The 16,526-nt window shown below is 32.0% G+C and overlaps 1 protein-coding gene and 1 non-coding gene across 18 annotated transcripts in view; one reads left to right on the forward strand and one right to left on the reverse strand.

The window, feature by feature from the left end:
* The window catches only part of LOC124951551 (neurexin-3b), a 258,641-nt gene that overhangs the window by 169,154 nt on the left and 72,961 nt on the right, over window positions 1–16,526 (forward strand). For all 17 annotated transcript variants that reach the window (XR_007101632.1, XM_047500099.1, XM_047500100.1 and 14 more), the window contains 5 exons: window positions 1,699–1,891; window positions 4,400–4,591; window positions 5,342–5,488; window positions 5,871–6,088; window positions 16,109–16,217. Coding sequence is in view for 16 of the 17 variants with exons in the window: in XM_047500099.1 (XP_047356055.1) it covers window positions 1,699–1,891; window positions 4,400–4,591; window positions 5,342–5,488; window positions 5,871–6,088; window positions 16,109–16,217 (859 nt within the window). In the remaining variant the exon portion in view is untranslated. The remainder of the gene's footprint in view (window positions 1–1,698; window positions 1,892–4,399; window positions 4,592–5,341; window positions 5,489–5,870; window positions 6,089–16,108; window positions 16,218–16,526) is intronic.
* On the reverse strand, window positions 4,897–4,978 carry Trnas-cga. Its single transcript has one exon. It is a non-coding gene; the product is annotated as a tRNA-Ser (tRNA).

Below are 16,526 nucleotides of genomic sequence, written 5' to 3' on the forward strand. Positions count from 1 at the left end.
TTCATATAACTAACTCGATTTATATATATATATATAATTATATATATATATATATATATATATATATATATATATATATATATATATATAATTATTACGATCAATGAAGATCAACGAATTGATATTGATCCACTTTTGTATTGACATTCGTATAAAAAATACATATTATATTAGATTTGTGATAAATGTTCAATCTATATCGATCAATATCACAACGTGTACGATAATTGCACGTGTCTGATATGAACTGATTAAATGTCTCTTCTAATTCGACCCGACGATATACATATTTAGAAGTGAGAAGAGAAAAAAATGGAAAGAAAAAATTATTAAATAAATAAATAAATGAATGAATGAATGAATGAATGAATGAATGAATGAATGAATGAATGAATGAATGAACGAATGAATAAACAAAAATGAATGAATGAATGAATGAATGAATGAATGAATGAATGAATAAAAATATATAAGTAAGAGGAATAATATGTATGGAGAGAAAACGAGAGAATCGAACAGGACTAGCGTGAAATCGATAAATTGCCGCGAGAGCAGCGAACGAATCGTCCGATTCATAAACGATTCTCTAAAGTTTTATAACCGGTATCAATAAAATTCACATTGGTGGACAAACGAGCAAGCAAATTCATCGCTTGAGAGGAAAAGGACGCATAGGCGTTGGGAAAAGTTCAAAATTTATGCATCAGTTATTAAATTACCTTTAGGCCGATCTCTATGACCGATAACGACAGGGCATGCATTTTCGATTGTACCATAGTTCAATACTGTTCGGATTATTTTGACAAGAAACATCATCGAAAATTTTCGAAATATATTCAAAATCCATACGAAATTCGTCCTTCTGTTGTCAAAGAACTTGTCAATTCGCATTATGTCTGAACATTTTTATGATGTTTTTTTTTTTCATACAAATCGAATAGTCGTTTTTTATTTTTATTTCTTTTTTTTCTTCTTTTCTTTTCTTTTTTTTTTACGCATATTTCTCAAATCATTGTTATCTCGATCGGGCTGTGATAACGACGATGTAACGGTCGATTTTTCTTCTGTCATGATTATATACGTAACAATTTAATATAATAAAGTAAAGATTATTAGTGATTCTATCAACGTGCGGTAAAACTTTAAAATAGGTGACGGCAATGTCGGACCACCCGTCACAACTTTAAAATAGCATCCTTTCTTTAACCTACTTTAGGAAACAGTGAGCACTAATTTACAAAGTAAGCTAGTAAATCTTTACTTTATTGCTACATATTAAAGTGATTCATTTTTCATAAGGATATTCTCCCGAGAACATTACTCCCAAAAATGTAAATAATTTCACTTTTTAAATGGATAATACCTCTTCATTGTCTCTATCCTAGTTTAACTCTTTTCATATTGAAAATAATTTCGATTGATTCTTATTATAAAAGAAAAAGAAAAAAAGAACGGTGTATCGGGCCATTTTTCGTTATTACAAATGTCACATTAAATAATCATATATAAATAATAAATACAATAACAATGATAATAATATATATATTAGATTGTGAAAATAATGTGATGACAGTGTACAATGGGATGCAATGAAACTCAGGAGAAGGAAGAAAAAATATACTTGAATAAATTTTATTCTCTCTTTTGTTCTCTCTCACACGCAAAAACACATGCATACAAATACATACACGCACGCAGGAAGATCTCTTCGCATTTGAGATCTTAGGTGGACACCTTTATCTCCATGCCGATCTTGGAAGCGGATCCGTAAAGGTGAGAGCATCGAAGCAACGAGTTGACGATGGTGTATGGCATGACGTGGCTCTACGACGTGTCGACAGGGATGGTCGTGTTACTGTCGACGATTCTACCGTAGAATTTCGTACACCAGGTGACTACTTCTTCTTTTTTCTCTCTCTCTCTCTCTCTCTCTTTTTCTTTTGTTTTTTTTTCCTCTTCTTTTTTCTCTTATACGAATCGTAAATCAATTTTTCCGTATGTCCTGTGTCGGACACATTGTGTTTTATCGCTAAAGCATATCCTTCCAGCATGCATATAACACTCGTTTCTTTTCGACTACGACGTTGCAGGATAAAATGAAGAACGGAAAGAGATTAAAAAAAAAAAAAAAAAGAGAGAAAGAAGAAAGAGATAGAGATAGAAAGACGGACGGACGGACGGACGAACGGAAAGACAGACAGACGAGATTGGGAACATAGAAAGGGCAAAAGAGGCACTCGTAATTCAGAGTTACATGCTCGAGTACACTTATCTGTTGGAGCAACTAACCAACCGCTCTCACTTGGCCAGACAGTAGCGACCACTGAAAAATAACTCTGCCGTTGTGAAAGTGCTAGGCTAGCTTCGAGGAACGCGATCGATTTTTCATAAGACTCTTAAAGGTACATACACGTAAATGGTGTCGACGATCCTCGAATTCTCTATTTGTTATAGAACTTTCTCTTTCGTAAATTTTACTCTACTTAGAATATTTCTCTCTCTCTCTCTCTTTTTCCTTTTTCTTTTCCTTTTTTCTTCTCTTTCCTTTTTGCAAAATATATATATATATATATATATATATATATATATATAAGTTCGCTAATTAAGAGAGACAATGAAAGAAGACACAACGGCCGAACGGTTGGTCGGTAGGTACCTGGGAAACAAATGCCGTTAATAATTTTCGAAACTCGAGAGCCTGGCGAACGAGGACGCGAAGTACATTTCGTGGACTTTCTACGGCTTTATTAAACCTATAAATAAACAGGAAGTTTGGAGTTTCCGGGTGTAGGTCCTTCATCGTAGCTCAACACTAGTCTACGCCTCGAATAATATCTACCGCTCGAACTTTAGCAAGAAGGAATATCGGGTTGTTCAGTTCTCCTCCTTCTTCTCCTCATCCTCCTCTTATCCTTCTATTCGTACACACTCGACCTACCACTTCACATCTTACTCCATATTCCTTTAAGTCCTTCTCATCCTCCTCCTCCTCCTCCTCCTCCTCCTCCTCCTCCTCCTCCTCCTTTTGCTTGACGATCGCCAAGATGTCTTTTACTTCGCGAGGCCATCGTTGAAAGACGGACTTTCTCTGTAAACGTCGAGCCCATCGTATATGTAACCACCATCCGAATATCTATCAACCAAGTTTCGTGACTTTCCGTGACTTCCGGGGTATGTCTTTCATTCGTCAAGCTCGCGTTTCTCTGAATAATACCGGCACGTAAACCCCTACCGACTTGAGAAAGTCGATGGGTTCTTCTTCGAACTATCTAACACCGTACCATGTTCCTTGGCACGAATCAAGAGTACAAACCCGATCGATAACTTTTCACATCTATTCGAAAATTTATTTTATCCATCGACCTCATCCTTCGAAACTATAAACCATCGAGCTTGGTCTACTTGCAAAAAGAGTTTCTACATTTTTAATCGCATTTGTCTACCAAGCGTCATGTTTGGAAAGTGCTAAAGACCCATCTCTACCCTCTCTCTCTCTCTCTCTCTTTCTCTCTTTCATTATTATTTTTATTTCGTCCTCTTACTCTCACTCGTTTACTAGAAAGAAGAAAATAAAAAGATGATTAAAAAGAAAAAAAAAGAAAAAAGAAAAAAAATTTGAAACAATAATAAAAAAAAAAAAAAAAAAAAAAAGAAAAAAAGAGAGAGAGAGAGAAAAAAAACGAAAATATAGAAATACAAAAAGCGACAGGGACCGTGTTTATTCGATACTTGTATTTCTCGTTGAAAAGGGAAAAAGAGAGGGCGAATCTACTTCGCCTCTCGAATTTCTCGTTAATTTGACAAATCGCGAGTTTACCTACTTGATTTGTCTAGTAATTGTGAAAATATAAAAGAGCAATACAATCTAAACCAAAAATTGTCAACCTACGTGCTCAATCTCTGACCGTCGATAGTCGCCGGACATTCAAAATTAAACGAACGATAATTTGTTCGAAAAAGTCAGCTTTAAAATTTCTCCCTACGAGCAATCCAGTGATTTTGGCCTATTTCTCTCTCTCTCTCTCTCTCTCTCTCTCTCTCTCTCTCTCTTTCCCTTCTACCCTCTTTCTATTACTCGTTACGAATTCATTCGGAAGCATATAAGTGCCGTTCGATGATCAAATTTTATCTGATATTTTTCAAATGCGAACGCATTCCTCCCCCTTCCCTCTCCTGCCGCTTTCTCCCTTTTTTCTTTCCTTTATTTCTTTCATTTCTTTCTTTCTTCCTTCCTTTCTTTCTTTCTTTCTTTCTTTCTTTCTTTCCTTCTTCCTTTCTTTTTTTTTCTTCTCTACCTTTTTCCCTCTACGCGTAGATTCCTCAAAAGAAACGAAGTACATAACGTTTCTATGAATTTCATAACGACCGATCGAACATCAAGTACATTTCTTTCGGTCAGGCGATTCAACCCAACTCGATTTGGATGGATTGCTTTACATCGGTGGAGTAGGAGCACCCTTCGCTCCATTGACGGTCCCACCAGTTCTATGGACTGGTACATTGCGACAAGGCTATGTCGGTTGCATGAGAGATCTCGTTATTAATGGTCATCCCGTTGACATAGCTGGATATGCACAGCAACAAGATTCAGGTGACTACTTTATAGATATCTTAAACATTAAAATATTTATATTCCTTTAAATCAGAGTTCTCTCATATTGAATGACGATAATGTATGTACGTTTGATTTTTTTACATTGCAGAAATTAATCTTCCTCTTTCCTTTTACTTTTCCACGAACAATTAACAATTAAGGTTAGCTCGGTATTTAAAGTTTTTCTTTTTTTAAGAAAATAATGGAAAAAAAATTTTTTTTTAAATGTATATAAGAGAAAGAAAGAAAGAAAAAAAAATTCTTCTCTCTTTCTCTTCCCCTTTTTTTTTCTTTTTAAATTTCGCTGCGGACAGGATTCGAACCTGTGCGGGCATAGCCCATCAGATTTCGAGTCTGACTCCTTAACCACTCGGACACCGCAGCTTGTGAGTTTTCGTTATTCTCTTAGCATTGCTCTCATGCACTTTACGTTCGTTTCATTCTTCTTCTTTTTTTTTTCTTCTTCTCTACTTCTTATTCTTCTTCTTTTTCTTTCGTTTTTTTCTTCTTTTCTTCTTTTTTCTTTTTTTTTTTTTTTTTTTTTCTTTTGATACACTTCTTTCTCGAGTAGAACGAAAACGTCTCTCTACTCGAGTAGCGGACCATCTCGTTCGAGTGGTACTCGTCAAAATTAAATTCAACATGGATTATAGGAGCCATTATCTGACTCGAGTAGGCCACTATCACAGAAAGTTTTAGTACGTGTTATAGATCGATTTAACAAGGAAATTCACGACGATTTGTTAGGTGCCGTGAGGCCAGCCTGTCACGCCCAACCATCCTTACATTGTTCCTCACAACCATGTATGCATGGTGGATATTGTCTCGAGGGTTGGAACAGATTTCATTGCGATTGTACCGGAACACCATTTACCGGTCCTACTTGTGGAAAGGGTAAGTAATCTCTTCCTTTTGATTCCTTATTCCTTCATCAGTGGATTTAATTTTTTTTCTTCCTTTTCCTTTCTTACTTTTCCTTTTTTTCTTTTCTCTAATAATTCATCGATTTCAAATCGGTTGAAGTTTAGTAACGAACGAAAATGAAAAAGATTACAAAAAAAAAAAGAAAGAAAAAAAGAAAAAAGAAGGAAAAAATAAAAAATTTAATGATATTATCGTTCAATGAGATTATTCTAAAAAAAAAAAAAAAAAAAAAAAAAAGAAAATATCTACTTCAAACGGATTCTATTCATTGTAGAAAAAAAAACTAATTAAATCTCTCGAATATGATCTATTTATTTCTAATTTGATTGAATTATCTTTTGATTTCTTTCAGACGCTTCGACCCTACATTTAAACGGCACCCAACAAATGACTGCACTCATGCCGGATGACTCGAGAACGCAAGCCGAAGAAGTTATCGTACGTTTCAAAACGACCAGACCACGTGGTCTATTGATAGCTACGAGTTTAGAAAATAGCAGCGATCGTTTGCAAATATTCCTCGAGGAAGGAAAAGCTAAGATGCTTATTCATATCGGCGACAGGGAAAAGGTAAGCTTACCAAAGTATTTTTAAAATCTTTCTTGAAATGTCCTGAGTTACGAATATAAGGGTTTTGTTTGTATGCTTTTGTTGTTATTATTGAATGAACGAGATAAGAATAATTTTAACTTCTTTATCAATTGAATTAATTAATACAAGTCCATTGATCTAATAAATAAATATTAAAGTTCACGTAGATATTATGATACGTAAATTAATTAGTTTAACGCAAATTGAGTTTATTAAATCTTCTGTCTAATTAGTAATAACAGTATTTATCTATATCAATTTAGAAATATCTTGTATATATATATATATATATACTAAAAAACTTAAAAATAATTGAATATAATCGGACTAAATAGTATTTCTTTATTAACAATAATTTAACATTTATACGATTAATTAATTAATCGATTCTATTATCTCGTATTCTTATTACATGATCAAATCAATATTTCACATCGGTATTACCATTTGTTTTAACGAAAATTAAATTTAATGATATTTAATAAAAAAATTTGTGGCAAACCCAAAATATATTTATTTAATTATCGATTATCGGTATTCTTGAAGATTAAAAAAAAAGTCATTCGAACGAATTAAAATTTTCGTTCGATATAATTTACAAAGTAGATAGAGAGAGAGATAGAGAGAGAGAGAGAGAGACAAACAGATAGACACATAGATAAGTAGATAGATAGATAGATAGATAGATAGAGAGTATTAGAGAAATAAAAAGAAGGAAATAAAGAAGCAAAAAAAAAAAAAGAAAAAAAAAAAAAGAAACGAAGTGGCAGTAACGTTCGAAGGAGCATTAACTCGATTTTACGAGAGCATTCCGGTCCACGTCTCTCTTCATAATTTAGGAAGATCTTCGTTGGTAGCTCTTGGACCGTCCCAAGCAAGCTCGAAGAGTTGAAAGCACTTTTAGCGTTGTTAGAAAAGTGCGCCATACTCTTTCTCTTTTTTTCTTATCCCCCCCTCCTCACTCTCTCTCTCTCTCTCACTCTCTCGTTCACTCGCGAGCGCACGCGCGTTCAAGAAGAAGAATAAAGAAAAAAAAAAGCAGTAGAAGAAGAAGAAGAAGAAGAAGAAGAAGAGTAGGTCGCCACACTGTTCGGACGTTAACTTAATACATCAAAGGAGCAAAGTTCCAGTCAGTAAATGGATCTTAGCGGTCCGTCGGCCTCGCATCTTCACCAAAAGCGATATTCTTTCTGGCGGGTAACATCGAACGGACAAAGATTAACGGGAACGTGCTTACGTAAATAGGATTACATTTTTCTCATCGTCTTCGTTATCGTCCTTGTCTTCGTTGTAGTCATTGTCATCGTCGTCGTCGTCGTCGTCATTGACAATCACCACATCTGTGCTCAATGTATTTCTTTTCCTTTTTTTTTTCTTTTTTTTTTTTCAAAACTCTATCTCGTTTTAGGAACAATCATCGATATCTCATGAGAGACTAATAATTTATCTCGGATTTTTAATTATTATTTTATCGATTACGTTAATTACTTTTTTTCTTTCTTTCTTTCTTTCTTTCTTTCTTTCTTTCTTTCTTTTTTTCTTTTTTTTTTTCTTTTTTTTTTTTTAACATTTCCTACCTAATTTATTATTTCATAGAAAAAGATCTTATTGGTTTTATTTACTTTTATGTAACTTGTGATAGACGTTTTCTTTTATATTAATTTTGTTTTATTAATTTTTTTTCTCTTTTTCTTTTTCTCTCTCTCTCTCTCTCTCTCTCTCTCTCTCTTATGCAAGCACGTAAAGGAGAAACTTTTGTTCGTTTTAATTAATTCTAATTTTAGACGATCGATACATTTCGTTAAAATTTGTTACGTATATAATAATAAACGAAACACGTACACACACACACACACACATACATACACACATACATACGTACAGAGAGAGAGAGAGAGAGAGAGAGAGAGAGAGGGAGAGAGAGAGAGAGAACTAAAGTTCGAGACATTTTAGTTCATCAATGAGAACTATCTGTTATATATCTTTGACAAATGTGTCTTCGTGTCGTCATGTGACGATCGTCGAAGACAGTTTCTCTATCGTCTGTCTGACAGATATTGTTCACATAATCAATTCCATTCATTCATAGAAAAAAGAAAAGAATAAAAGAAACAAAAAAAAAAAAGGAAAAGAAAACAAAGAACAAAGAAAGAATAGGAAGAATGTATTAAAGGTCGGACCAGGGAGAACGTTCATTATCGATCTAACGAAAATAGCGGGAGACCTAATGTAAGCATGAAATTTTCAACGACTAATTAAGTGGTCGAGATGCGCGCTAATGCGTCTCTACAGACCAAATATTCTCTCTCTTTCTCTCTCTCTCTCTCTCTCTCTCTCTCTCTCTCACACACTTTCTCTCTCTCTCTCACACTCTCTCTTTTCCTACTAATTACTTATTCCTACGAAAATCACTGCATTCACGATTAAATCTCAACGAACTCTAAAAGTTGAATATTCAGGACGAAATAGATTCCACTAAAGGTAATCGTGCTTCAACATTTTCAGGAAATTCGTTTCGATATTCCATAAATTCATTCAATATTCGTGTCAAATATTTTCTTTATCCTCTTCCTTCTTTTGTTACATAAAACTTTTCTCATCGTGTTGATAAAAATAGAATGCGTTTACCAGTTTCATATCATTCTCTCTCTCTCTCTCTCTTTCTCCCTCTCTCTCTCTCTCTCTCTCTCTCTCTCTCTCTCTCTGCCTCTCCCTCTTTGGTTTTGTTATAGCAATTTACACGCAACATTTTCGTTCTAAGCCGGAAGTAGATTCACGCGTTATAGTTGGCACGCGTGATATTCTACCTTGTCACGCGCATTAATATTCCCTTAAACCTATCGTAGTTGATGGGGGGAGGCTCAAAGTTTCCCTTCTGGAAGTTTCATCGGATGACTTCGCAAAGCCACTCGCGCACGCCTTTGTAGATTAGTTACACCTGATATTTACTCGAACGTACAGCACCAACTTACCTACGTACGTACGTATATACATATATACATACATACATACATACATACATACATACATTCATACATACATACATACATACATACATACATACGTGCATTTATACATAAACGATAGAACGTACAAGAACACTCGTTTGACTCGGTGCCTTCGCTACGACAACAACCGCGAGCTTGCAAGCTCTGCTTGCAAATAACGTATCAGAAACAGATGGCGTTGTTTGATGCAAAACACATGAGTATGAAAATCGTAACTAATGCTATTTTCTATCCAAACTTTGACCTTAAAATTCCGTCGTAATTTTAATCGTGAAGTTATTAAAATCTTGAAAAGAAAAAAAGATGTATTTTCTGTATTATTATTATTATTATTATTATTATTATTATTATTATTATTATTTTCTTGTACTTTTATAAATGTGTATGCATACCTTTGAAACGTCGAAAACAAAAGATGTGAAAAAATTAAAGTGAATGAAAAAAGAATGAACGTTATTCGTCTGTGTAACTTAGCTTCACTCTTTCATGATAAATACAACCAATATAGGTGGTTCGCATATTAATCGTTAATACTATTTTAAATATTCTTTTACAATTTTTTTCTTTTCCTTTGTAAATATATGTATATACATACATATATAACATATATATATATATATTTTTTTTTATTTTTTACGATACCATCATTTTTAAATCGTTCATCAAATCCGATTGGAATTATTTCAGATTTCTCTTTGCACGTAATTTCATTGTTTAGTATAAATTTCAAGTCATTCCAATTAGCCATTAGCAAACAACGAACGGTAGTAAAGTTGGCACACCCACATACACCTACACAGAAATTTATACAACCCACACATAAACCTACACACACGAGCACATATTTAGACTTTAATATAAAACCTAAAGATTTAAGATCTCAAAGGATTTTCAAATAATTCCAAATAATTTCGTAAATAATCGTTTGTTAAACTTTTCATAAAGAACTAAAATTATCCTATTAAAACCTTGCGAAGTAGTTTAATGGATAAAAAATAATATTATGATGGTAAAAAAAAAAAACAAAAAAAAAAAAGAAGAAAAAGAAAAGAAACAAATGAAACATTATTTAATCAACAAAACATAATATAATAATATTTAATATGTAAAAATGAAATGTAGGTCAAACAAAGATTATAGACATATACACAATTATAAATCCACATTGTTATTGCACCGAGTAAATATTCTATGAAATTATCGCGATAATCGTGGGAACATTTCTCTATTCATTGACGGGATTCAAACTTTAGTGTGGAATATCGGTAACATGTAGGTAAGTAACACTGTTCATCAAAGTTCTCAATCTTTTGGACGTTAAATGTCGGAAGACGACGTCTAAGAGAGAAGACCAAAAGCGAATCGATGAAGTACCTCTACTCGAAAGCTATTTAACTCTATCTATCTATATGTATGTAATGTATGTATGTATGTAATGTAATGTAAGTATATATATATATATATATATATATATATATATATATACGTATATAGATTGGCTAAGATTCAAAGATATTTTCAGAAGGAAACTTAGAATTTGAAGCCATCAGACAACGGTGACCAAAACGTCCAAGTAAATTCATGATTTACACATTTCAATCTCTCGCAGTAATAGTTATATGCCTATAGGGTCTCTGATAATCCTATGGAATAATAATTGATCCGTTAATGCTCTACCTTCTAGAATTACCCCGAAGGCGAAACGTCCGAGTTTGCTAATCACTTGCAAACTTCAAAATTAGAAACTCTCTTTGTCACTCTATTTCCTCTATCTCAGTTTATGCTTTCAACCTGTTTCTCCTGATTATTCAAAGATAATCGAAATTTAAACGTCACTACTGTTAAATATTAAATTCAATTTTCATCTTGGAACATTCGCAAAATTCCCAACTTATTTATATACATATACATATACATATAGATATGCATACGTCTCTTTACATACGTACAATATATGTGATATATACATACATATATATATATATATATATATATATATATATATATATATATATATACATATGTATACACAATGGACAAACTCAGCTATGAAAAATATTTTTCCGTTAAAATGGTGGACACTTGGCATGCTAACATATACACACATATATATACACACACACATACACACATGTATATATATATATATATATATATATATATATATGTACATATAAAAAAAAAGAAAAAAATAGAAGAAAAAGAAAATAAAACTAAACGAGTCTCCATGCGAGCTTCGATCACTATCGCGAATAAAAGCGGGGAAAGGTGAAAGGGATAAAACGAAAAAAGAGAAATTAAACAAAAAAAAAACACAAAAAAATGGGAATACTCGATGGCGCTTGTTTTATTGCACGCTCGTACTACATATATTCGTTTATACGTATATATGTATACATATATATATATATGTGTGTGTGTGTGTTAATGTACGCGTGCGCGTGTGTATGTGTATATTTCGAGTTTTAAAAAAGCATTACGAAAAACAGTCAAATCGAAGATACTAATTTTCATTTATGAACAATTCTGATAGCCTCTTCCAATTCTCTTCCGAATGATATCGCGTAAGAGAGTAAGAATTGTTTTTTCCCTTACTTTTCTCCTTTCTCGTTTCTTTCCTATAAAATTCGCGAAGAAAAGACAATACCTCTCTCTCTATATATATGTACATATATATATATATATATATATATATATATATATATATATATATACAAGTAGTATGCACGTAGTCTATATGTAGATGACGAGACGATGTTCGAGATGCGGCATAAACGGGCTGCGATTTCCTATTCCCAGGAGAGAAACGGCAATGATATTCAGAAAAGAGAAATCGTAATATCCGCTCGCCCGATAGACTTTCCATGTAATTTCACTCTCGGCATGGAAAAGTGCGCACACGTTTCTTCTATTCTCAATGATGACTGTGGTTGTGTAGGTAACAGCGGCAACGATAGTGGCAAACACTTTTTTGTGCGACATGTTATCCATCCAGAGAGCTATCCATTTCTTCATTTTTTTCTTCTTTATCCATTTCTTTTTCCTTTTCTTCTTCATCTTTCATTGAAAAATCAATGTTCGATGAAACTTATAAGAATTGTTAGTTAATTAGCTAGATAGATAGATAGATGTATATTTATCTATCTACCGGCAATTTTATTTTCGTTTCTCGCTTCCACACAAAAACTATTGGATTTATTCAGCACGTTCGTAATTCGAACAACGTTAAAGAGAATCCGAGATGAGAGAGAATAATATATAGGTATTACTGCTGTCTGCCTGTCGTAATACCCGAGGCAGTCGCGATGTTAAACGAAAATTTAACAGAATCGAAACCGAACGAGAACGAATGACGTATTGGATGTATATATATTATATATGTATATATAAAAAAAGAAAAATATATATATATATATATATATTTATATGTATATATAGGCGCGCGTAAAATTCATAATCGAAATAAAACGTGCGAACGAAACAAAACGAGCTATCGAAATCGCTCAAGGCTACGTAGAACTTCAAGAACAAATTTATTTTATTACTTTTGTATGATTAACTATAGAGATTAAAAAAATTATGTTTTGGAAATATGAAAATAGATTTTAATATGGATATTTATTTAACAAATTAAAACTTGACCGATCTATACGAATAAATCGTCACACGTTTCGTTTTGTCAAAAAAGAAAAAAAAAAAGAAGAAAAAGGAAAAAAAAAGAAATGAAAAGAAAAAAGCAAAAAAAAAAAAAAAAGAAAAAAAAAAAGAAGTAAGTACAAAGAAATCATTGCCATTTTATTCTTCTTTATTTTCGTTACTCTTTATTTATTCGTCCGTAACTTCCTTTCTTCATCGATACGATTTATTTATTTTCAATCAAAATAAATTTTCCTACGTTTCACATTCATCGAACGAAAATCTTTTTGGTTAACAAGTTAATAACCGTGTTTGATTCGCATCAATCCATAGCGCGAATATCGAAACGTTTGATGAAAAACAATAGAAACGAGAATGGCCCGATAAATTGTCGAACAAAGAGAAGACATTTTATTTGAGTGATTTTTTTTTTGCAACGAAAAAAAGATAGATAAAAAGAAGGGAAAAAAAGAAGTGTCACTTCCCGCATGACCTCCAAATTCATCGAGAGCAAATTTTGAGAGAATTTACCTGAGAATAACATTTTATGAAAAGTTAATAATAATAGTAATAATAACAATAACAATAATAATAACAATAATAATAATGATGATGATGATAATAATAATACCATAATCAACGTTCAAACGCAAAATGTTCTAATCGATAGATTTTCGAAATGATTTTCTTCGAAAATATTCACATTGCATGTACGCAATGTAACGTTTACTCATCGTTCTCTCTAACGGGATTAACAGTCATCCTTTATTATTACGTCGATTAAATTCTTTCAATGTAATTTACAATGTATGAAAACTCTCGATGATATTTTATGGCCAGTTCTCATTGGCTTTAACAACATCAACATCGATTGGTAAAGTTAAAGGTAAACAGTAGCCATCGACAAACCATTCACGAACGACCAGTCTCATTTGGTTAAACCCTCATAAATTTGGACAACTCGTCACTATCTGTTTGTTCCTGCAACGGCTGTCCGCCTGCCACAACGCCGTGGGCTACACGATGCTCATGTATCATCCACCGGCTGACGCACGTTTGTCACCTAACGTCAGCTCTACGTCACCGTTATCGAGCATCCTCTAATGTAAGATGGACGTTTTATTGGCCACACTGACTGAGATTCGTATATATTTCGGAACAATGTTTTATGATGGCCTTAATCAAGTTTTAAACTGTTGGATAATAAAAAAAAAAAAAGAAAAAAAAAGAAAAGAAAAAAAGCGGAATACAAAAAGGAAAGGAAGAAGAATCAGAAAAGGATAATTTGTAACTTCGACCTTTCGTCCCGTTGTAATTGTATCCATCAATTAATGAATCACTCTTCTCTAACTAATCTCTCTTATTATTAACGAAGCAAAAACTAAAGTACCGTAATACCCTGTTAACTTGTTAACTAAGGTAAACGAATTATGTATTCGCTCGTTAGAAAAATTTAATTGCATTCCTGATAAAAGACTAACTGTATTATTTACGTAGATCCTTTTTCATTGCGGAACACATTATTTATCTATCTCTTTTGTATCATTTTTTGATATATTGTTTTTATTACGAATTAATTATATACCCTTGTTAATTGGAACTAATTAAAATATTAATCCGAGTTAACAAATTAACGATAGAATGACAATCCTATATACTTACTTATTAAAATTCATAGTATAATATATTTATTAATATAGAAAATATTTAATTTCTTTTTTAAGAACGAACGATATTCTTAAAGTTGACTAATTATAAAATATTCATCAGAAGAGCTTAACAGTTCAATGCGTGACAATAATTCAGATCTCTGATATTCATTTTTATAATAATAATAAAAATAATAATTATTATTATATATATATATATAATAAAAATATTATTATTATTATCATCATCATCATCATAATTCGATTGAAATATTTTTGGACAATGAAATTTCAATCGTGAATTTCTCCATAGGAATTTCCTCGGCATTTAAGCAAAGCGCATCAGCGATACCAATTCAACAAACGTCGAGACATAGATACGTACACACATACATACATATATTTATATATATATATATATATATGTTTGTATAGATACATATACCTATATACATACATACGTAGCAGGTAGACGCATTGGGCGCATGTAAACGAGGAATATCGGTAAAAATCAGAGAACGGAAATTAAACGTTCGCCGTTCAGCACGCGATAACGCCGCGACCTCCCTTTAATCCGCCACTAGCTCTCTCCGACAAATAATGTAAGCGAGTGACTACGAGCCAACGAATATTCCAACGAATAATACCTATAATCCGAGAATCGTGCGAACGTGTAAAGTGGCCAACCGATAAAAGGACCTGGAAAATATTTAACGACCTCCTTTCATTCTTTAACGACCGATTACTCTCACCACTTCCTTCTCTTTCTCTACTTCTCTTTCTCTCTCTCTCTCTCTCTCTCTCTCTCTCTCTCTCTCTCTCTCTCACGTACATTCTTACATTGTAACATTATCACTTAACAAGTGTTACATCGTTATCGATAAACTTGAAGTTTAAATGATTCTAGTTTAACAGTGGATTTACCCGAACAGTCAATATGACTTATATATTTCAAGCGTTTTTATAAAAAAAATCTCTACAATTTTTATCCCACATTTCATCGCAATACGAGTTTATTAACTCTCTTTGCTATTAAATGTTTAAATATGATCGGTTTTACTAATTACTTTTTTTCTTTTCCTCTCCTTTTATTTTATTTTTCTTTCTTTTCTTTTTTTTTTTTTTCTATTTGAGATGCATAATATGTTAAAATAATTGTTGATAATTTTAACGTTAATACTAAATTTATAAGACAGATTGACGGATTTTTTGGATTTTTGTGTGGTTATAATTGTGAAAATTAAAAATGTTATTCTTTCCTTTTTTCTATTTTTTTTCTTTTCTTTTTTTTTTTTTTACAATTTATATCAACTTTGATTTGATAATATATTTATAACGAAAAGAAAAAGAATCTTTACTGCGTTATAATAAAAAAAAAAAAATATATATATATATATATATATATATATATATATATATATATATGTATATATAAATCTAATTTTTTTGAAACAATAAAAATGTTTAAAAATGTTTACATAAAAAAAAAATATATATATATAAAATTAATTTCAATACAAATATAGCAACTTGTTTCTCAAATCAAAACATAAATAAATAAAAGAAAAATAATCTGCTTATTGTTTAATTTTTAATGCGATTAAAATGGATCACATAGAGATATACAATTATCCATCGAAGAAAAATAAAATAATATAAATTTTTTTTCACTGATATAACATTTTTGTTCCTTATAATTTTTTCAGAGCTTGACGGTCGGACAGGGCTTAAATGACGACATGTGGCACGTTTTGAGGTTTTCAAGAAGGGCGAGCTCGTTAAAATTTCAAGTCGACGACGAACCTGCAATACGTGGTAAGTTTTAAAGGTGGAATATTCTTTTTTTTTTCTTTTTTCTTTTTTTTTTTTTCTTATCAAATTGCGATTGAAAGTGTAAATTTTAAACGAACCGTAGCGACCTGAGAGAAGGAGAGATAATTTTCTTCTCTCGATGATTTCTTGTCATAGTAACAATAGTATAACAAGGACATATATACGTATCTACATGTACACACACACATACACACACGCACACATATATCAACTCAGTATACCCTGTTCCGAAACTAATCAACTATTTTATGTCTGGTCACGACGTACAATTTGCTTCATTCCAAGATCAAA

The sequence above is a fragment of the Vespa velutina genome, chromosome 9 (genome assembly GCF_912470025.1).
Source record: "Vespa velutina chromosome 9, iVesVel2.1, whole genome shotgun sequence".
NCBI classification, from domain to species: domain Eukaryota; kingdom Metazoa; phylum Arthropoda; class Insecta; order Hymenoptera; family Vespidae; genus Vespa; species Vespa velutina.